The 22790-nt window shown below is 38.0% G+C and overlaps 1 protein-coding gene across 3 annotated transcripts in view; it reads left to right on the top strand.

The window, feature by feature from the left end:
• LOC126161451 (serine/threonine-protein kinase mig-15) overlaps positions 1-22790 on the top strand; it is a 327531-nt gene that overhangs the window by 289905 nt on the left and 14836 nt on the right. For all 3 annotated transcript variants that reach the window (XM_049917269.1, XM_049917270.1, XM_049917271.1), the window contains one exon: positions 16027-16215. In XM_049917269.1, the coding sequence (XP_049773226.1) occupies positions 16027-16215 (189 nt within the window). The remainder of the gene's footprint in view (positions 1-16026; positions 16216-22790) is intronic.

Below are 22790 nucleotides of genomic sequence, written 5' to 3' on the forward strand. Positions count from 1 at the left end.
TATTACAAGCTTGTGGGAATGTTTGACATATTCCTTTCCTGTATTTTTTACCATTTACACTGGTATTAGATGCATTATTGGGGCCTTATTATTCTTAAAGTTATTTATGGCTGCCTCCACTTCCTCAGCAGTTGGTCCTGGTTCCCCTGTTTCTGAATTCTATTTGTCTACAGAAGGTAAGATTCCTTGGTCCTCAGCTAAACCCTCATTCAACAATTCACCAATTTTGAGCCCACCTTTCACATGTTGTCTCATCACTACTCAAAATTGACCCATCTCTGTAACTAACACAACTTAGTCCCAGGCTGGAAATCCTTTCATCTGTTCCATTTCTTCCAGTTCTTTTGTTTCATGCTCTTTTGTTTTCTTTTTTGGCAGCGTCATTTATTTTCATCTTGCTATTATATAGTCGTCTGCAGATCGTTGGGTATGGTTTACCTGTTGCATTCCATTGTCTACACTCTTCATCAAACCAGCCATTGTATATCGCATGATGTATTATTCCTAGACCTTCGTCAGCAACTTTTGTGAAGATGTCTTCTGAGTTCATCCACATCTCAATTCTCTGTTGGACACATATGCCAAGGTTTCTTTGAGCAGGTTTGAAAATCTTTGAGCAATCTTAACCTCCTTGAGCTTATCAGTATGATACTTATTTTTTTCCCCCATGAGATCCACATATCTTCCCTCCAGTAGATATTTGGATTCTGATTGTTACTATGACAAGGTAATGCTCAGGGTCTATATGCGCACCCTTATAGTTTCTGACATAATTAAATTGTACTGTTGCCTTGCATCTGTTAGGAGATGGTCAGTTTGGTTACAAATATTTCCACCTGGAGAATTCCATGTTATTTTAAGTCTCTCTCTGGTTGAAGTTGTTCTAGCCACCACCATATTTCTCAAGGAAGCAGTATGTACAAGTCTGAACCCATTGTCATTTGAATTATCACGTAGACTGTATTTTCCATTACAAGGCTTACATTCTTTTCCTGTTTTAATATTCATATCTCCAAAAATTATCGTCTCCTCTAGGGTGTTAGTTGATACTTCACCTACCTCATCATAAAAAGCGCCCTTGTCTTCTTCACTCTTCTCATTGGTTGGAATGTGAGAACATATGAGACAATGGTTGAAAAATTTTGCTCTGATTTTGAGTTTGCATAATCTGATTCCACCTCTTAAGTCCATAATAAGGTGTGTTTTTCCTCTTGTATACAATAAAACCAGTACCAACCGTGATATTTCTTTCGACAGCTATAAAAGATCATGATCCTTTTTCTCTGTGACTCCTACCCTCTACGATCTCACCCATTGAGTAGTGGTGATATACAGTCAGTACTGATCCATCTGATCAAGTAATCAGGTAAGGCTGTCTCTCTCTTCATTAGATTTTGTAACATTTGATTTTTACAGTTTGAGTTGTCAGCCCAACATCAACCCCTAGTGATCATGGGAGTACCGGTGTCATCTATTAGGGTTGACTCTCTTTGCTAGTGACTCATTGGGAACTCACTTAGCCATGTACACCAAGTGAACTGTTGCCAGGGGGAATAGATAAGCATGCATCGGACTTCTTAAGAATGCATGTCCCGTGTTTCGTTATATTGGGATGCAACTAAGAAGACAATGTCACCAGTAGGCTGTCTGTTTCTGTCCAGTGCTTCATGTTCCAGCCTGTGGTAACTGGCAACACTGGTATAAGCTCCACACCAGGCCACTGCTTCTGCTTCTCATGTTCCCTAGAACAATTTACATGTTTGATAAATTATGGTAATCGCTTCATAACATCATACTTGTCATGTTTGCTTTGTTCTGCTCACAATGAATACTACAGCCTTTGTGTACCCTCGCCATATCCAAACTAAAATGAAAATCAGTGTGCTCTGCAGACAGATATGGCTGATTGGTGCTATTGGCTGGAGTTTCATATGGTACACCACTCTTTGCCATCGCACATTGCCCCAACATCTGCCTTCTTACATGCACACAACTGTAGTATATGTACACAATCAGGAAAAACAGCCACAGGACCACATAACAACCTGTCGACCCCCTCGAAATATAGACTTAATGCATCAAAATATTAGACGATTAAAAAAATAATGTCAGTGATCTTCTGATTTGTGCAAATGAACAGCAGTGTACAAAGCATGTAGATGTAGTAAGTATTTCTGAACATCATTTGCTGTTGATGTACTTATCAACCAACATACCATCAAGTGACTGTAGATCAGGTGTAGGGAAATGAGTTGTTGCCACATACATCAAGAATTGTTTTAAAAAATTATACACTTAATTTTACAATAATTGGCATTTTGAAGCATTTGTTTCAAAAGTAGAACTGATGGAAGTTTCATTGTAGTAGTAGTAGTAGTAGTAGTAGTAGTAGTAGTAATGTCACATGCAGGTGTTGGTATGGCAATTTGTAGTTGCTCATGAAACAGTTGATGGGTTACCAAACTTCTTAACTTCCAAACAGAATAATACTAAGCCGACGTTTTTAACTTTAATTTTTTAGAGCTTACCTTTTCCGTAGTTGTACTTCAGTTCTTTCCCTTTCCATGTTATCTGACTTCCCTCCCATACAACATCCAACAAGAGTTATTGAAATCACATCACTGCCATTTGTAACAATATTACGAAAAGGAAAGTTGCCACTCACCATATAGCAGAGATGCTTTGTTGCAGATAGGCACAAAAAAGAGACTGTCACAAATAGGCTTTCGCCCAGTAAGGCCTTCATCAAAAATAAACAAAAAATAAGCACACACATTGGCTGAAAGCTTATTTGTGATAGTCTTTTTGTTGTGTCTCATCTGCAAGTCAGCGTCTCCACTATACGGTGAGTGCCAACTTTCCTTTTCATAATATTATTGTAGTACACTCTGGATTTTCCATTGTTTGCTATTTATAACATTTTTATTGCCACATCAGTATTGCCAAGTCATAGTGTAATTTCTATCATGACTAATTAATAGGATGATACAAAAATCTGCTTTAGTTGCCAGTAATTTATTCTTTATTGCACAACTGATTTCAAAACCTAAAATTTATCTTAAGGTGCCATCAAGTAATTATTGTTGTTGTTGTTGTTGTTGTTGTTGTTGTCTTCAGTCCAGAGACTGGTTTGATGCAGCTCTCCATGCTACTCTATCCTGTGGAAGCTTCTTCATCTCCCAGTACCTACTGCAACCTACATCCTTGTGAAGCTGCTTAGTGTATTCATCTCTCGGTCTCCCTCTACAATTTTTACCCTCCAAATTGCCGTCCAATACTAAAGTGGTGATCCCTTGATGCCTCAGAATATGTCCTACCAACCGATCCCTTCTTCTAGTCAAGTTGTGCCACAAGCTCCTCTTCTCCCAAATTCTATTCAATACCTCCTCATTAGTTATGTGATTTACCCATCTAATCTTCAGCATTCTTCTGTAGCACCACATTTCGAAAACTTCTATTCTCTTCTTGTCCAAACTATTTATTGTCCACGTTTCACTTCCATATATGGCCACACTCCATACAAATACTTTCAGGAAAGAATTCCTGACACTTAAATCTATACTCGATGATAACAAGTTTCTCTTCTTCAGAAACGCTTTCCTTGCCATTGCCAGTCTACATTTTATATCCTCTCTACTTTGACCATCATCAGTTATTTTGTTCCCCAAATAGCAAAACTCATTTACTACTTTAAGCGTCTCATTTCCTGACCTAATACCCTCAGCATCACCCGACTTAATTCGACTGCATTCCATTATCCTCGATTTGCTTTTGTTGTTGATCATCTTATGTCCTCCTTTCAAGACACTGTCCATTCTGTTCAGCTGCTCTTCCAGGTCCTTTGCTGTCTCTGACAGAATTACAATGTCATCGGCAAACCTCAAAGTTTTTATTTCTTCTCCCTGGATTTTAATTCCTACTCCAAATTTTTCTTTTGTTTCCTTTACTGCTTGCTCAATAAACAGATTGAATAACATCGGGTTTAGGCTACAACCCTGTCTCACTCCCTTCCCAACCACTGCTTCGCTTTCATGCCCCTCGACTCTTATAACTGCCATCTGATTTTTGTAGAAAGTGTAAATAGCCTTTCGCTCCCTGTATTTTACCCTTGCCAACTTCAGAATTTGAAAGAGAGTATTCCAGTCAACATTGTCAAAAGCTTTCTCTCAGTCTACAAATCCTAGAAACCTAGATTTGCCTTTCCTTAATCTATTTTCTAAGATAAGTCGTAGAGTCAGTATTACCTCACGTGTTCCAACATTTCTACGGAATCCAAACTGATCTTCCCCGAGGTTGGCTTCTAACAGTTTTTCCATTCTTGTGCAAAGAATTCATGTTAGTATTTTGCAGCCGTGGCTTATTAAACTGATAGTTCGATAATTTTCACATCTGTCAACATCTGCTTTCTTTGGGGTTGGAATTATTATATTCTTCTTGAAGTCTGAGGTTCTTTCGCCTGTCTCATACGCCTTGCTCACCAGATGGTAAAATTTTGTCAGGGCTGGCTTTCCCAAGGCTATCAGTAGTTCTAATGGAATGTTGTCTACTCCCAGGGCCTTGTTTTGACTTAGGTCTTTCAGTGCTCTGTCAAACTCTTCACACATTATCATATCTCCCATTCCATCTCCATCAACATCCTCTTCCATTTCCATAATATTGTCCTCAAGTACATCACCCTTGTTCAGACCCTTTATATACTCCTTCCACCTTTCTGCTTTCTCTTCTTTGCTTAGAACTGGGTTTCCATTTTGAGCTCTTGATATTCATACAGGTGGTCCTCTTTTTCTCCAAAAGTGTCTTTAATTTTCCTGTAAGCAGTATCTATCTTACCCCTAGTGAGATATGCCTCTACATCCGTACATTTGTCCTCAAGCCATCCCTGCTTAGCCATTTTGCACTTCCTGTCGATCTCATTTTTGAGATGTTTGTATTCTTTTTTGACTGCTTCATTTACTGCATTTTTATATTTTCTTCTTTCATCAGTTAAATTCAATATTTCTTCTGTTACCCAAGGATTTCTACTAGCCCTTGTCTTTTTACCTACTTGATCCTCTGCTGCCTTCACTACTTCATCCCTCAAAGTTAGCCACACTTCTTCTACTGTATTTCTTTCCCCCATTCCCATCAGTCATTCCCCAATGGTCTGCCTGAAACACTCTACAACCTCTGGTTCTGTCAGTTTATCCAGATCCCATCTCCTTAAATTCCCACCTTTTAGCAGTTTCTTCAGTTTTAATCTACAGTTCATAACCAATAGATTGTGGTCAGAGTCCACATCTGCACCTGGAAATGTCTTACAGTTTAAAACCTGGTTCCTAAATCTCTGTCTTACCATTATATAATCTATTTGAAACCTTTGAGTATCTCCAGGCCTCTTCCATGTATACAACCTTCTTTTATGATTCTTGAACCAAGTGATAGCTTTGATTAAGCTATGCTCTGTGCAAAGTTCTACCAGGCAGCTTTCTCTTTCATTTCTTGCCCCCATTCCATATTCACCTACTACATTTCCTTCTCTTCCTTTTCCTACTATCAAATTCAAGTCACCCGTTACTATTAAATTTTCGTCTCCCTTCACTATCTGAATAATTTCCTTTATCTCATCGTACATTTCATCAAGCTCTTCGTCATCTGTGGAGCTAGTTGGCATATAAACTTGTACTACTGTGGTAGGCATGGGCTTCGTGTCTATCTTGGCCACAATAATGTGTTCACTGTGCTGTTTGTAGTAGCTTACCAGCACTCCTATTTTTTTATTCATTATTATACCTACTCCTGCATTACCTCTATATGATTTTGTATTTATAACCCTGTATTCACCTGACCAGAAGTCTTGCTCCTCCTGCCACCGAACTTCACTAATTCCCCCTATATCTAACTTTAACATATTCATTTCCCTTTTTAAATTTTCTAACCTACCTGCCCGGTTAAGGGATCTGACATTCCACGCTCCGATCCATAGAACGCCGGTTTTCTTTCTCCTCATAACAGTGTCCTCCTGAGTAGTCCCTGCCCGGAGATCCGAATGGGAGACTATTTTACCTCCAGAATATTTTACCCAAGAGGGCGCCATTATCATTTAACCATACAGTAAAGCTACATTCCCTCGGGAAAAATTACGGCTGTAGTTTCCCCTTGCTTTCAGCTGTTCACAGTACCAGCACAGAAAGGCTGCTTTGGTTAGTGTTACAAGGCCAGATCACTCAATCATCGAGACTAATTCCCCTGCAACTACTGAAAAGGCTGCTGCCCCTCTTGAGGAACCACATGTTTGTCTGGCCTCTCAACAGATACATCTCCGTTGTGGTTGCACCTACGGTAGGGCTATCTGTATCGCTGAGGCACACAAGCCTCCCCACCAACAGCAAGGTCCATGGTTCATGGGGGGGGGGGGGGGGGGGGGGGGGGGGGGGAGGATTGAGTAACTCTGGGAACTGAAATGTTGGGCCACTCAGCCGTGGAGGGTCACATCCAGCAAGTGCAGCACCCGTGTCGACAACACGACATGGAATTGATCCCATGACTTTCTGGCCCAACCTCCACCCATTTATGTTTCCATAATTATTTTGTGGCACCTGAAGATCAAGCTTCATGCTTTGAAACTGGTTGTGCAATGAATAAGACATTACTGGCAGCTGAAGCAGAATTTTTTATTCTAGTGATGTGTTCCTCAGTTACGGATGTTGCCTGATCAAATATTTTGTACCTATCGTGATGGCGAATTGCTGACCAAGGTACATGATATAAATAAAAATAATTGGCAAACTACAAGGATAATAAATGGAAGAGTAATTCAGGGATTCATGAATTATTTATGAAATCTATAGTGGAAATGTGTACACAATACACTTAAGTGTTAATGAAAAATTAAATGTGTTGTGTAACCTGGTTATAAGCTACTTTAATTTCTTAGGGAAACAGTTTTCAGTTTGTGTAGATATATTAAATGCTTCTAAACCCTTGATTTCTAATGAATCGGAGTATCATGCAAAACAAAGGGAAGACTTTGCAAAGAACCTAGGGACATAAATGATGACATCAATAAATCACTTAAACTGTGTGCTGAAATTCTAGGTCAGTTCATCATAGCATCAAAATGTAATATGTTAAAGAAAAATGTGCTCCTTCACCAACATGACAACTATTTGGAATATTGTAAAAAATTAGGAAAATGTAGATGCTTCTTTGAAGGTGGATAATGAACTGTTCGAAGATATAACCAAAGTTACTGACATTTTCAATAACTTTTTTCTGTTAATAGTAGATTATTTAGGTCTAAACGTTTTATTAACAGATGCCTTATATTTTTCAAGAAAAGTATTCCAAAATGAATATGATAAAATTCAGCTACATTCTATGTCTAGAAAAAAGGTTTTAATGTTATCAGTTCTCATAAAAATGTTTAAATGTTTGTAATGATATTTGTAGTAGAGTAATTAAATGTAGTTCATCAGAACTTTGTTATACGTTAAGTTATTTATCAAATGAATCTTTTCACATTGGTATTGCAAAATTTAGAAGGTTATGGAGTAGCAAAACACAGAAAGTTTAAAGTTTTATAACTTGTGTTTGGAATACAGAAATCAGAATGTATCAGACTCATGTTTATCAATCAACAATAGACACATGGTACTGGAAACGATCAACTATGGTGTGTCACATGGTTCAGTTTGTGATGCCCTCTTATTTCTCATATACATAAATGATTTTCCACTTGCTTTGCAAATTTTGTCCTTTTGCCAGATGATACTAGATAAGGAATAACGTGTAAAACCAGTCCCCTTACTGAAAAGGCAGCTAATGAAATATTTGAAAGTGTTAGCATGTGGTTCAAGGCAAATTGAGTGTCATAATTTTGCTAAAACTCGGTACATATGATTCTGTAATTCTGCACACTCCACAAGCTTTAAAAATAGTGAACTCAAACAATGAAATACAAGAATTACAATGTAAATGTGTTAATTTTTTGGGCCTACAGACAGATCACAACGTTACTCCTTAATCGGAAAATCCATTGCCTAGAATTCATGAGGTGCATTACTTCAGCTATGTGTGCAGTATGTGATTTACTGGTATGAGGCTGGTATGATAAGTCAGGTAAAAAAGCAAGAAAAAAATGTTTGTTTTGGAAACAACTCACCTTACTTCTCAACATATTCTCCTTTGAGGGATATGCACTTTGTCCAGCAATTCTCCAGATTTTTCATCCCATGGGAAAAATAGATTCTGTCAAATTTTTCAAAATACACATTGACTGCAACTACCACTTCCTCATTTGATGATAATTTTTTCCCATCAAGCCAAAGTTTCAAGTTAAGGAACAGAAAATTACTTGGGGCTAAGTCTGGTGAATGGGGTGATGAGGAACTAATTCAAAGCCCGACTGTTGCACTTAGCCATTGTTCTTGCTGATGTGTGGGATGCTGCATTATACTGGTGAATGAGCAAATTTTTGTGCACCAACCTTGGTCTCTTTGCAGCCAACACAAGTTTCAAATGATCCAGCAGTGAAGCATGTTAGGATCCAGTTATGGTTTGGCTTTTATCAAAGTAATCTGAGGATTATTCCTTGAACGGGGGGGGGGGGGGGGGGGGGGGGGGGGGGGTGTCAGTGGCCATCACCTTACCAACTGACAAAATGGTCTTTGCCTCTTCAGTGCACTTTCACCAGCCTTTGCCCATTGTTTTGACTTCCATTTTGACTCCATTGTGCAATGATGGATCCAGGATTCAGCAACTGTCACAAATTGACACAAAGTCTTGCAGATTGCGATTAAACATCGTGTTGAAATGTTTCACCAGATGCGCTTTTGGTGGACTCTGGGCAGTCGTGGCAGCCATCTCTCACATGGTTTCAGAGCCATTTCGAAGTGCAGGGTATTACCTTATTTACTCGAATCTAAGCCGCACTTTTTTTTCCGGTTTTTGTAATCCAAAAAACCGCCTGCGGCTTAGTATCAAGTGCAAAGTAAGCGGAAGTTCTGAAAAATGTTGGTAGGTGCCGCAACAACTAACTTCTGCCTTTGAATATATGTAGTGCTACACAGGCATGCTTTGCAGGCACAAAGATAAATACTGGCGCCAAAACCTCTGCTTCAGTAAATAAATTTAAAAAAAAGGTGGAAGACGACCACTGCATTTTCAGGCACAAAGATAAATACTGGCGCCAAAACCTCTGCTTCAGTAAATAAATTTAAAAAAAAGGTGGAAGACGACCACTGCATTTTCATACATTATCCAACGAAGTAAATGCAAATTCCGTATTGTTGATCTTCAAATGCAGCAGCATTTCAATGTACTACGAAAATCCGACTGGCAAGACTGTTTGGGATGTTTGTTAATATGGCCAACTCAACATTCTTAATTTTTTCGTACCTGTGAGAAGAGATGGTAATAGGAACTTTTATGAATTTTGAATCACACGCAGTATTCTCTTCACCATAAGAATAATACGAATATAAACATTTTGCTATGTAATATTTCGTGTTTGCTGCTATCTCATTTAAATCCTGTCTGCCAAATAACCTACGAAACTAGAGTGAGACAACAGCAAACGCAGAATAATATACATATCATGTCATGTTTATATTCGTATTATTCTTATACCTAATAGTGATACAGTCAGAAATGAAGCACGGCAATTCACTAGATTTTTAAATCTAAGATGACTCTAATTTCTGTACAGAATGTAATGTAGTAAAGAGGTGTCTGCAAAGATTTTCAAACAGAGTAAAGTTTTCGCTAAACTCTCGTTCAGAACATCTATCATACGCAATCTATTATTTGGTTCTTGTTGATCATTATCAAAGAAAGCAGCAGTGTGAGTAACAACAAATAACAGTATCTTGCAATTGTTTCGCTAATAAGACTATTCCTCTTTTTTTTTTTAAGTGGCGGTAGCGCACACAAAAGCAAGCCATGCCGTGAGCGGTGACACGTCGTAAACACTCATTATCAGAATGCGACAAACAATGCATGACAGTACAGCAATGCATTTTCAGCTTAGAGTGACATAAACACCTATAACAAAGAGAATGGCACTTATCTGATCAAAGAAAAATAAGCAATCAATTCAGACCAGACAAAGCACGTGAAAAAGGAAGGGTACCTGTATAAATACGGACGGAGCACCTGACGCATAGCAGTGGCTACCTGGTAAAGCTTAACTGCTAAGCTTAACGACTCGAACCAAACTACTGTAGCTGTATCATCATTCATTTGACCTAAATTATGTCTCATGTTACAATGGACCAACTTTGTTTTGATTTGGAGATGCGGCCTAAAACTTTTCTCTTCCATTGAATTTCGAGTCTCAAATTTCAGGTGCGGCTTAGATTCGGGAAAATTTTTTTTCCTTAATTTCGAGTCTCATTTTTCAGGTGCGGCTTAGATTCGAGTAAATACAGTATGCTTTCTCTCAGTTGCGATACCAACAACAGTCTCTCAGATTTTTATTCTACTGTCTTGTGGTACCATTTCATGAATTTTGTCAATGGTTTCCTTTGTGGTGATCTCAGTTGGACAGCTGGGGCATGATTTGTCTTGTCCAGCCACATTTAAATTCATTAATCCAAAAATAAACGATCTTCAATGATGGTGCTGTGTCTGTGTGAACTTCATCCAATTCTGTTTTGATTCACGTAGCAGTTTAAACGCCCAAATGAAAATGTTTGATAACAGCACAAAACTTAAGTTTTCTCCATTTTCAATTCCAGTTACCATGCTGATGAATTCAGACTGCAGATACTGTACATTGTTGAAATTCCTTACATGATCCTCAGGATACTCGGGCTTACCAACCATGAGGGCACAACAGAAATATTCCATACTTTCATGGAAATTTACCATACTTATCAAACCACCTTTGTATAGGCAATTTATAAATGAAGAGACAAGTTTATCATCATATTTCTATTCACTTAAGAGTTACAGAATCAATTTTTGTGCGAACTCAAGTGCTTTAAGAGTAAAAATCTTGTACAGTTGAAGACTACTTATCCGGTGCCTTTGGGACATTGACAGTATATGACTACTGAAAATGTCGGGTTACTGAGCGTTATCTGAAAATAAGTGTTCCGAGTGTAAGATGCAAGATAAACAATGGGTTGCCAGCCTGTGACTGTTTATCATACATTCATTGTTTCCGTTAAAGTGATAAAAAATTTATAATACTGTGTAAAACAAAATTTTCGAGAACAAATGAAAAACCTTATTGCTCACATCCTGTAATGTAATTTTATGTGAAGTTTAGGACACTAGAGTAGTATACTATAGTACAGCACTGTACATGTACTACAGTACATACAGAATTTCTGTGTGTGTCTGTGTGTGTGTGTGTGTGTGTGTGTGTGTGTGTGTGTGTGTGTGTGTGTGTGTGTGTCTAATTTTTTCTTCAAAACTCGTTATGTATATACAAATTTACAAGTTCTACAGTGTTGATTTGATTTACTGCTATCAGCAAATCGTGTAAATATATCAATAATGGTAGTTTTTTCATTCCAGACAAGTGAGGTATTGAGTTTGTTGCGTCAACCTGTGCTGCTTTATTAGATTCAATATTTAGTGTGAAGTTCTTATTGTGGCGCTATCATTCTTTTTGCTATCAGTTTGTCTGATAATTCTTCGACTACATTTTCTTTATTGTCATTGTCTATCCAGTCCAAAACTTCACTTCACAGCAAATTTATTATTTCATTTTCAGCAACATCTAACAGTTTCACAACAGCATTATTTTCTATTGGAGTAGTGGAGTGTGTTCCTCTTGATAGGCTTTTGGCCAAAGTTTATGCCAAGGCTTCTGAAGAGTAGCAGCCTTAACTGTATTCCACACCAAAGCAGTTGTCTAGTAACAGTACAACCCTGCTCTGTTGCAGGAAACTAATTTATTTATTTATTTTAATTCTCTCTCACAGACGATACAGAATTATGGAAAAACCAGTTCTTAAACAATTCTGAAGTCATCTATGCTTTGAAATGAGTTCCATAAATTACAGGAAAATTTAAAACACCTTTAAAAGCTCTTGCAGGGTGTATACAACCTGGGAATTTTTTCATCCAGGAGCAAACCGAGAAAAACCCGGGAATTTTTTCGGAATTCCGGAAATTTTTCATTATTTTAGTGTTCAGTTAAATTTTTGTAATTTTGACCGGTAAGAAATGATTCTCTAGCAAAGTATGTTACTGAATCCTTCTACTGGAGAATGGTACTGCAGCAATAAAATATAAACAAGAGGGGAAAAAATAAAACTTTATGGGCAAAGGAAATGTGCTATTTACAGCAACAAAAACCGTGCTTGCACAAGCGTCTGCAAACAGCAAAAATATGTCAAAGGCCTAAGAGCGAAGACTAATACTTCGTAACAATAAACTAGCTGTATCGGCATTAGCAGCAAGCAGCCAGATGCTAACGAGAAAAATTTTTCTCGCACGCCCTAGCTGCCAAATTGGCGCATATGCAGAGTTGTCTGAGTTGTAGTGGGGAGGGGGTTAGTCTCTACCTGACTCCTGTTTGCGTTAAGTGATTTCGCTGTTTCCTTTTTGTTTACAGCTCCCACGTCAAATGAAAACAAAACAGATTTCTGTGGCCAGGAGCTGTCAAGTGAATTATAATACATTCACATAATTATGGAGTGCTAAATATATTATTAGTTTCAGTTTTCTGATTATATTTTATTTCCAAGTTATTAGCAGTCAAGCATGAATCGCCTTGCAGAAGAATGAAGTTATTTTTGTCAGTTTGCTAAAGAAATTTGGCTTCATTAATCTTTCCGCTGAGGCAATCAGTTTATTTGAAACAAAGTGTTTCGTTCCACAGTATTGGCTAGTTCCAACTGTTTGCTGAATTTCAAGTCACATTTTCATCTTCTGACATGTATCACATTATACCATAATAAAGAACCAAATATGAGATAGTACAGTACTGGTACTCCAAGATAATTTACATCCCACCAAGAAAATTTACATCCCAAAAACCACACTGAAAATCTTAATACCAGATAAGACCTACTTCATTGCGAATCTGGAAAAACCAATGTGCACTTTACGTCGAGTTATGCATTTTAGTATGATTTACTAAATTCTGATGCTTTTGGAGTGTCATCTGATGTCCTGTTTCCTTTATGGCATAGTGCTTTATACATACAAACATGAGGGCTTCCTACACCACTTCAGCTCTGCACGCCCAATAATTCTAGTTTTCTGGCACTCTCTAGAAACTGCTAAATTGAACTTGGGATAATATTGCGAACGGTAGTTCGAAAAACATTACTTTCAAAGTAAATTTCGTTTTATGCAGGATGAATCATGTTACGTGTGAGAAAGTGGGACGAATTTCTTAAATCCCAGAGCATTTAAAAGTGAACACTTTGAGGACCAGCCACTTACAAGAATTTTGAGCCAAGAAGACCGGACATTTATGTCATTTTCTTAAATTTACTGACACATTTGTGTGAGTTATCTTAAAGTATAACACATCCAAAAAAAGATCAATATTACATGTGAAAGCTTAGCTTCTCTTGTAGCTTATTAATCTTCGAGACCAATATTATATGTGAAAGCTTAGCTTTTTTTGTAGCTATACTTTGTATATTAATCTAATCCATTAACTTTTCCTCTTCGTGTGTTTGCACTACGTATCAGTGATCTTGTTATTGGCTGACTCCAGAAACTAATGTGCTGTGTTTAGTGCAGTTCGAACTTATACTTTCGTAACATGAAAATATGCAGCATATATGTTGCTGCACATCAGAGATCTTTCCAAAATTCTCTCCTTTTTTTTCATCGAAAGTCTTTCCAAAGCTTCTCTGCCTTTTTTCCCCCAGGAAGTTCTATGGCAGTATAAAATGTTAACCATTCAAAGGATTGATAAGTTTTACAGCTACAAAGGAAAAATCTACTGAAAACCTACTGTCACCTAGCATGGAAAAAGTGTATTTTCACCTGGAAAAAGTATATTTTTTAAACAGGAAAAATCCGGGAATTTTTTTCCTTGTCCATGTATATACCCTGTCACTTGCAAATAACATAAGCAGTCTACTTGTAATCTCCTGAGACATTTGAATGTGACAAAACTTACAACCTGTCCTTGTTTCTTTTAAAAAGCCTTTGCACACTTTTCATCTTTAGATGCCATAGTTGAACCACGTGAACAATACCAAAGTAGTCCCGTTTCATAGACATTGTAGATTTGACTAGCAGTTAAGTAATACTGTTTAATCAAATTTCACAAAGTTTCTTTGTATTTTTCAGCTGCATTTTGGTCCTCCAATCGTAACTTCCCAGCTATGTCGGCTTTCTATATTCCATAATGAGTTTTGAATTGGCAAAGCCAACTGTAAGAAAATACATACTGAAATTCTGACAACCCCGAGTCATCACAGAACTGTTTTATGTTTTTCTGTAATCATAGGCCCAGTGACAAGTTTTTCTTCAGGCCTTTTGATACAGAACTACTTGTATAAAATTTCATCCAACTGATCTAAATTAGCCTTTTTGAAGTTTATTGTGATTCAGCGTCTTTTTACTGCAACTGTCTGTAAGGCAAACTTTTCTCAACTTTCTCAATCCAATTAATGATGCAAGCTCTTTTATTGTAAGCATAACATGTTTACGTTTCACTTCCACTTTATTTTGATAGGTACTTGATTGAAAAAACATTTCCATAATACACAGCACTACTGTAATTGCAACATAGAACGTCACTAATCATGAGTAAACTTTAAAACACCATTTGTAAACAGTGTATATAATTGGTGCATGAAAAAAGCTGTCTGACAGATAACTGACTACATGACTTGAAATTCTTGACCACTGCCAAGTGTGATTGAATTCCACTGAACGCCCGTGAAACATTGAATATATGAAACGATGCTAGATTATTAAACATAACGGACTGTCAGATGTCAGATTAATGAGCTTTTACTGTAGTAACAATTCTATTTGATGTTCTACAGTATCCTTCAAAAAAAAAATTGGTATTTTTTTGACAGTTGATTCACAATATCTACAAAGACTTTTGGAGGCTAACTTTAGTACAGAAAGGTGCCTGATACATGGGCACATATGCATCGGAAGGGATAGAGAAAATGGAGGAAGAGAGGACACTGCAGAAAGGAGGGTGTGAGTGCAGAGTGAGGGAACTGGGAGTCATAGGGACAGAAGTTGATGTGGGTATGGGGCAGTGGCTGGTGGAATTTGAGACCAGGAGGATTACAGGATTAAAGGGTGTGTTAAAAGAACAATTCCCATCTGTCTAATTTAGAGAAGTTGGTGTTAAGGGTTGTTACATAGTCCACTAAGGAATTTGTGTTAGCATAGTTTTCATTGAAGTTCATAAATGTGATGCAGTAAGCTCTCAGGGATGCGCTTTGTTAGACATGTATTTAGTGGTGATTTGTGAATAATTACTTTCCAGATATTTCAGTTATATGAAGTGAAGGTTACTGGTTGTCTGATTAGTGCAGTGCGAAGGATGTGTGTGACTCGGAATAGTTCCAGAGGAAGCCAGCAGTTCAGTCTGTTTGAATTAGTAAAGAAGTCTACAGTCACAGCTGAGACAGATATGAAGCACACCACCATGATACATTTATTGGGGCTTACACCACCCCTTTTATATACCAATGGAACCAATATTTGGAAGTATCAAGAGTTATTGAGGACTGTAAATTAATGTGGCATACAGTTTCTAATAACCATTTCTTTTTTTTCCCCTCCCCATGTTTTTGTGTTTCTTTGTGTAGCAAGCAACAAGAACAGTGTTGCTTGTTTCATTTCATGACATGGTTCTAGGATCCATTGTGTTTCATATTGTTCTTACTTACATCTGTCAATTTAAAAACCAGAGAAATTAAAAGACACTGAAGTTAAAGTTTTTAATGTAGCTTATTTTCTTATGCCTGCACAAAATTTGATTGCTTGAAAAAAATTCATTAGCAGTTAATTTCATACTCCTTTTTAGCAGGCACAGACACTTGCATGTACATCATCTGTATAATTTGTTTGTTTATTTCCAATGTTCTAAATTTTCAGGTGTCCAAGAACATTGTGTTGCAGTGGGGAGAGATGCCTACATCTGTTGCATATATAGGAACTGGCCAAATAATGGGCTGGGGAAATAAAGCAATAGAAATCAGAAGTGTTGAAACTGGTCACCTGGATGGTGTTTTTATGCATAAAAAGGCTCAGAGGTTGAAGTTCCTCTGTGAAAGGAATGACAAGGTAAGAAGTTTACCTGCGATTTTAGCCATTAGATAAGGTAAACAAGGAACATTGACACACACACACACACACACACACACACACACACACACACACACACTGAATTAGAGCTATATACTTTGCAGAATTTATCAAGGAAAGTAATAAATTTTTGAAAAGTCAATGTAATTGGAGAGATAAAAGTCTACCCACCAAGCGGTGGCAGCAGAACACACATATAAATGTACAGGGTTATTACAAATGATTGAAGCGATTTCACAGCTCTACAATAACTTTATTATTTGAGATATTTTCACAATGCTTTGCACACACATACAAAAACTCAAAAAGTTTTTTTAGGCATTCACAAATGTTCGATAAGTGCCCCTTTAGTGATTCGGCAGACATCAAGCCGATAATCAAGTTCCTCCCACACTCGGCGCAGCATGTCCCCATCAATGAGTTCGAAAGCATCGTTGATGCGAGCTCGCAGTTCTGACATGTTTCTTGGTAGAGGAGGTTTAAACACTGAATCTTTCACATAACTCCACAGAAAGAAATCGCATGGTGTTAAGTCGGGAGAGCGTGGAGTCCATGACATGAATTGCTGATCATGATCACCACCATGACCGATCCATCGGTTTTCCAATCTCCTGTTTAAGAAATGCGGAACATCATGATGAAAGTGTGGTGGAGCACCATCCTGTTGAAAGATGAAGTCGGTGCTGTCGGTCTCCAGTTGTGGCATGAGCCAATTTTCCAGCATGACCAGATACACGTGTTCAACAGTTTCTTTGCTCACTGCAGACCAACCCGTTGATTTCCCCTTACAGAGGCATCCAGAAGCTTTAAACTGCGCATACAATCGCCGAATGGAGTTAGCAGTTGGTGGATCTTTGTTGAACTTTGTCCTGAAGTGTCGTTGCGCTCTTATGACTGACTGATGTGAGTGCATTTCAAGCACAACATACGCTTTCTCGGCTCCTGTCGCCATTTTGTCTCACTGCGCTCTCGAGCGCTCTGGTGGCAGAAACCTGAAGTGCGGCTTCAACCGAACAAAACTTTGAGTTTTTCTACATACCTGTAATGTGTCGTGACCATATGTCAATGAATGGAGCTACAGTGAATTTATGAAATCGCTTCGATCATTTGTAATAGCCCTGTATATAAATTTGCAAACTTTCCAGGCCTGTTGCTCCTTCTGGCAGAAGGTTTGAAGGGAAAGGAAGAGAGGTGAAGGAAAGGATGGGTGAGGTTTAAAAAATGGGGAGAGTTGCAAAAAGTTGCCCAGAACCTGGGGTCAGGGGACCATTACTGGATGGTATGAGACGGAAAGACTGGTTCTTCAGTCTTTCCTCTTCATCTCACCTGGTCAGTCTCCTCCGACCTGGGGTCCTGGGCAAATTTTCCAAACTCTCCCCATTTCTTAAACCTCCTTCACCCCTCTTCCTTACCCAGCAACCTTTCCGCAGGACAAGGAGCCGCTGGCTCAGAATGCTTGTACATTTCTGCATTTTTATATGTGTGTTCTGCTTCTGCATGTTGCTGAGTAGATTTTTTGTTACCTGTCCAACTACATTGCAGAATGTTTGTGCTGATCTCAGTAGGGATGTGTCATGGACTCGCAAGAATCCGCAAAACTGTTGGGACCATCCTGATCCATAATCACTCAACCACAATTCAAGGAGAATGGTCAGAGCTGGCTCTGTGGCATGTACATTTCATTAAGTGGAATCAGAGATTTGTTCAACAGGACTGAAAAAATGCCACAGGCAGTCAGTGTCAAATCCATAAAGTGTTCCTCAAATTATTCTGGGACATTTTGAAAGTGACTGGATGAGGCATTGCCTGAGGTAAGATTGAAGGACACATGAAATGCATTAGGTGGAAAAATGTGTATCCATATGATTGAGCAATAGGTTCCTTATCATTCACTGAGAGACAAGCCCAATTTGATCATATGCAAACATCCCTTGTGCGAGAAAACTTATACCTTCTGCCTAAAGCTGTTAGATTGGCAAAGGGACACATTGCCTCATGTCATTCTAGATGTGCTCATAACCTGCTGTTGGGAGTCCCACCTTGTCCTCTGACTCATCAGTCCAGGAAAGATCTTTCAATCCTCTGGGAATCCCATGATGGTGGTGTGCAGATGAATTATCAACCAGTTATGTGCTAAGTTAAAATAAAAGCTAGGTGGGTGATTTCTGGACTTGTTAGTATTAGTTTTAAAATTTCTAATTATATACGATAAAGTTGTAGAGAAATGATAAAATTTTAGTTTATTTATGGTGTACTGGGGATGTTTTCTGATTAGTGGAAAACAAATTGGGCGAATGGCTTCTGTACCCCACCTGTATATTGATAGTAATGGATCTGCATAAGGCCATGGTGGGTGCAGTCTAGTACAGAGATGAATTTTTTGGGGGTGTAGCATAATTGTAGCTCTTTCAGATGAATTTTTCCTAGTAGTGGCACATTTTCTGAACTTGATCATACAGCAGCCATCATTGTAATTTTCATGGGAACATATTTTACTGTCCCAAAATTCAGAATATTTTCTTTTGGAACTAGTAATGAACCAGAATCCACTTTCATTGAACACAAAATAAACATGAGTTTCAGAAAAAAGAGTGAGACTGCATATTACTAAGGTACTGTTTGCTGTCACATATAATGTGCAACTCTTTTGTCACTCTTGAATGATGCCATTAAACTGCGCCAAGCTTTGTTGATGTCAATGGACCCAATACCACTAGATACACGAAGTGTTGTAATGATCTTTGGTCTAGAAACTGGTTTGATGCAGCTCTCTATGCTAATATAGCTTCTCCATCGCTGCACAACCTATGCCAGCTACATCCATATGAATCTGCTTACAGTTGTCTTCCTCTACAGTTTTACGTTTCACACTTCCCTCCATTATGAAATTGACAATTGTTTGCTGTCTCAGGATGTGTCCTCTTAATTGATACCTTCTTTTACTAATGTTGTTACACAATGTTTTTCTTGAATTCACCACCTCTTCACTAGTTATCTGATCTGACCTTCAGCAGTCCGCAGTAGTGCCACATTTCAGAAGCTTCTATTCTCATTATGTCTGAACTGTTTTGTTGTCCACTTTCACTTCTGTATAATACTAAAATCTAGACTTCCAACTTCAGAAAAGACCTCATAACATTTAAATTAATATTTGATGTTAACAGATGTTTCTACACTTTTGTAGTTAATGTCAGATTGTATTTTGTGTCCCGTCTGTCAAATAATAAAACTTATTCCTTCAGCCATGCCTGATTTAATTCGACTACAGTCCATTACCCGTATTTTACTTACATTGATATTAATGTTACAACTTCTTATGAATCAATTCCATTCAACTTCTCTTCCAAGTCCTTTGCCATTGCTGACAGAATTACAATGTCTTCTGCAAACTCCAGCTTTTGTTTCTTTTCTTTAATTCCCTTCACAACTTTTTTCTTGGTTTCCAATATTCTTCAGCTCTTTTAATGACAAGCTGGTTTATGTAAAGTTGTAGGTAACCATTCATTTGCAGTATTTTACCTATGCACTCAACACTGCAAAACGTTTCTGTAAATCTGCATTGCTGTAAACATAAGTTTGCCTTGCTTCCACCTATCTCCAAGCTAAGTCATAGGGTTGGTGTTGCCTCATGTGTTATTACATTTCCAAACTTTCATCTCCAGGTTTGATTTCACCAGTGTTGCCATTGTTCTGTAAATAGTTCGTCAGTATTTTGCAACCATGACTAATTAAACTGATAGTTCATTAATATTCACACCTGCTTTCTTTGGAATTGGAATTATTACATGCATTTGGAAATCTGATGGTATTTTGCCTGTCTTGTGCATCTTCCATGCCAGGTGGAATAGTTTCGTCATGGCTGACTCTCACTAGGAACTCAATAATTCTGGGAGAATGTCTACTCCAGGGGTCTTGTTTACAAGGAGACAGAATCGCTGGCCAGTACATACCTTCATAAGGTGCAATTATAAGTAGTTAAACAAAGACTTAAAAGTTTTTAAAAAAAAGTTAACTTTTGGGAGTATTAGTGTCTTCGTCAGGGAAGAAGAGTGATAGTTCAAGGAAGTTTGGAAAGGTCATCAGTCCCCAGTGTAAGATTGACTGAAAAATCTTACGCGGTGCATAGAATAATAAATTAAAAAAATAGCATGTGGTCTTGTATCAAATTGGGTAAAGTGAGTAAGAGAAATCTCACTATTAATATTCATTGCCATGGCAACCAACTTATTAATGTGCCAACGTATTGTGATGAAGTTAACTGAAAATGTATCCAGATAATCTTGTAAGTAAAGCATCTAATGTGTGTAGCACATATTTCAAAATGTCTTGGATGGACATTGGTAGATCATGATGGTAAGAGAGTTTGGATAAAAAAAAAAAAGCTTCAGCTTACCTCTTCTGTTGAGGCAATGTTCTGCCGGCCCAGATTCATCTGTAGGACTACCTACAAAGACTAAATGGAACACTCCGGTTGACCCGGCTTTTGTCCTGTTGACGGAAATAATTTTTGATGAGAAAAATAGTAGTACAGTCCTTTGTCTGTATGTCAGTTGGAACTACAAGTGTGGAGGCATCACTTCTAGATAACTTAATTAACCAATGACTTATTTCAGCAGGATTAACCCTGCAATTATCACACCCTTTTTTGTGTGCTATTAGTAATCACTGTAGACTGTCAGTCCGTATCTAGATAAACATAGATTTCTGATTAAAAATCAACAAAATATTGTGAATATATAATTTAGTATGTGTAGATTTTAATGGCAGCTTGGACTGGCGCTTGCGAAACAAACAGATAAGACAAGAAGTGCAGCAAATCTCTTCGTTGAGTGCAGCTGCCTGTGTTATTAACAGCACGAATTACTGAAGAGCTCATAGGTTACCTTCAGCTGTCGGTAGGAAATAAAATATGACCATAGGCCATTGGAGAGTGTGTCTTGCACAATTGTAAACAGCATGCAGCTTGTCACATATGTCTATATTTCCTTTCATCTTGCAGTATACTCTTACCATATCTGCTTTGACCATCTCATCATGAACAGTGTCATTATGGTGGAGACTGGATACAACTAAAAATGATTTTTACCTTTCTTAGGAATATGTGACGCAAACATATTTGAACACTCTGGAGGCTCACTTGGCTTCGTGTATCCAAGTGTCAATTCCATCTCGCAAAAATATACAGGGTGTTACAAAAAGGTATGGCCAAACTTTCAGGAAACATTCCTCACACACAAATAAAGAAAATATGTTATGTGGACATGTGTCCAGAAACGCTTAATTTCCATGTTAGAACTCATTTTAGTTTCATCAGTATGTACTGTACTTCCTCGATTCACCGCCATGATTTCATATGGGATACTCTACCTGTGCTGCTAGAACGTGTGCCTTTACAAGTACGACACAACATGTGGTTCATGCACGATGGAGCTCCTGCACATTTCAGTCGAAGTGTTCGTACGCTTCTCAACAACAGATTCGGTGACCGATGGATTGGTAGAGGTGGACCAATTCCATGGCCTCCACGCTCTCCTGACCTCAACCCTCTTGAATTTCATTTATAGGGGCATTTGAAAGCTCTTGTCTACGCAACCCCGGTACCAAACGTAGAGACTCTTCGTGCTCGTATTGTGAACGGCTGTGATACAATACGCCATTCTCCCGGGCTGCATCAGCGCATCAGGGATTCCATGCGACGGACGGTGGATGCATGTATCCTCGCTTAACGGAGGACATTTTGAAAATTTCCTGTAAAAAAGTGTTTGAAGTCATGCTGGTACGTTCTGTTGCTGTGTGTTTCCATTCCATGATTAATGTGATTAGAAGAGAAGTAATAAAATGAGCTCTAACATGGAAAGTAAGCGTTTCTGGACACATGTCCACATAACATATTTTCTTTCTTTCTATGTGAGGAATGTTTCCTGAAAGTTTGGCCGTACCTTTTTGTAACACCCTATATAAATAGAACAATTGACTAACCTGTACCTAACAATACAATGTAACTAATAGAAAGTAACTGCAATAATAGAAATCCTTGACAATAAACTTTGTTACTGTAATGGCTTCTGTCTTACTGTACCTTCAAAAGAGAACAGTAAAAATCATATCAAATGCCATTGTTCACACGAGAATGTCAGTCCACAATTGTTGACCATTCCACCACCACCGCTCTAATCCAAATGAAACAAAGGAGTAACGTAGTACGGTTGATTGCTGGAAGGTACTCAAGTCATATGATTCCTTGACCTAAAAAGGTTAAAGAGAAAGGAAAAAATAAGTTTGTGTGGACTGTCAGTCCGCATGCAACTATTATAGGGTTGAAAAGTTTCTACCCCCAAGTAAGAATGAAAATATTTTTTTAATTGCAAACTCAGGAACTACAAAGAAATTTTACATTTACACTCAATTATTCATTACAAAACCATTTAGTGTCTAATAATTCTCTCACAAATGTTATTTTATACAAAGTTTTACGGTTCAGTCAGTCCGTAAGTACAATATTGATCTCTTAGCAGGTACATCTTACCCTAGTGACAGCTCACAAACAAGAGAGA

Source organism: Schistocerca cancellata, chromosome 2, assembly GCF_023864275.1.
Source record: "Schistocerca cancellata isolate TAMUIC-IGC-003103 chromosome 2, iqSchCanc2.1, whole genome shotgun sequence".
Lineage (NCBI taxonomy): Eukaryota > Metazoa > Arthropoda > Insecta > Orthoptera > Acrididae > Schistocerca > Schistocerca cancellata.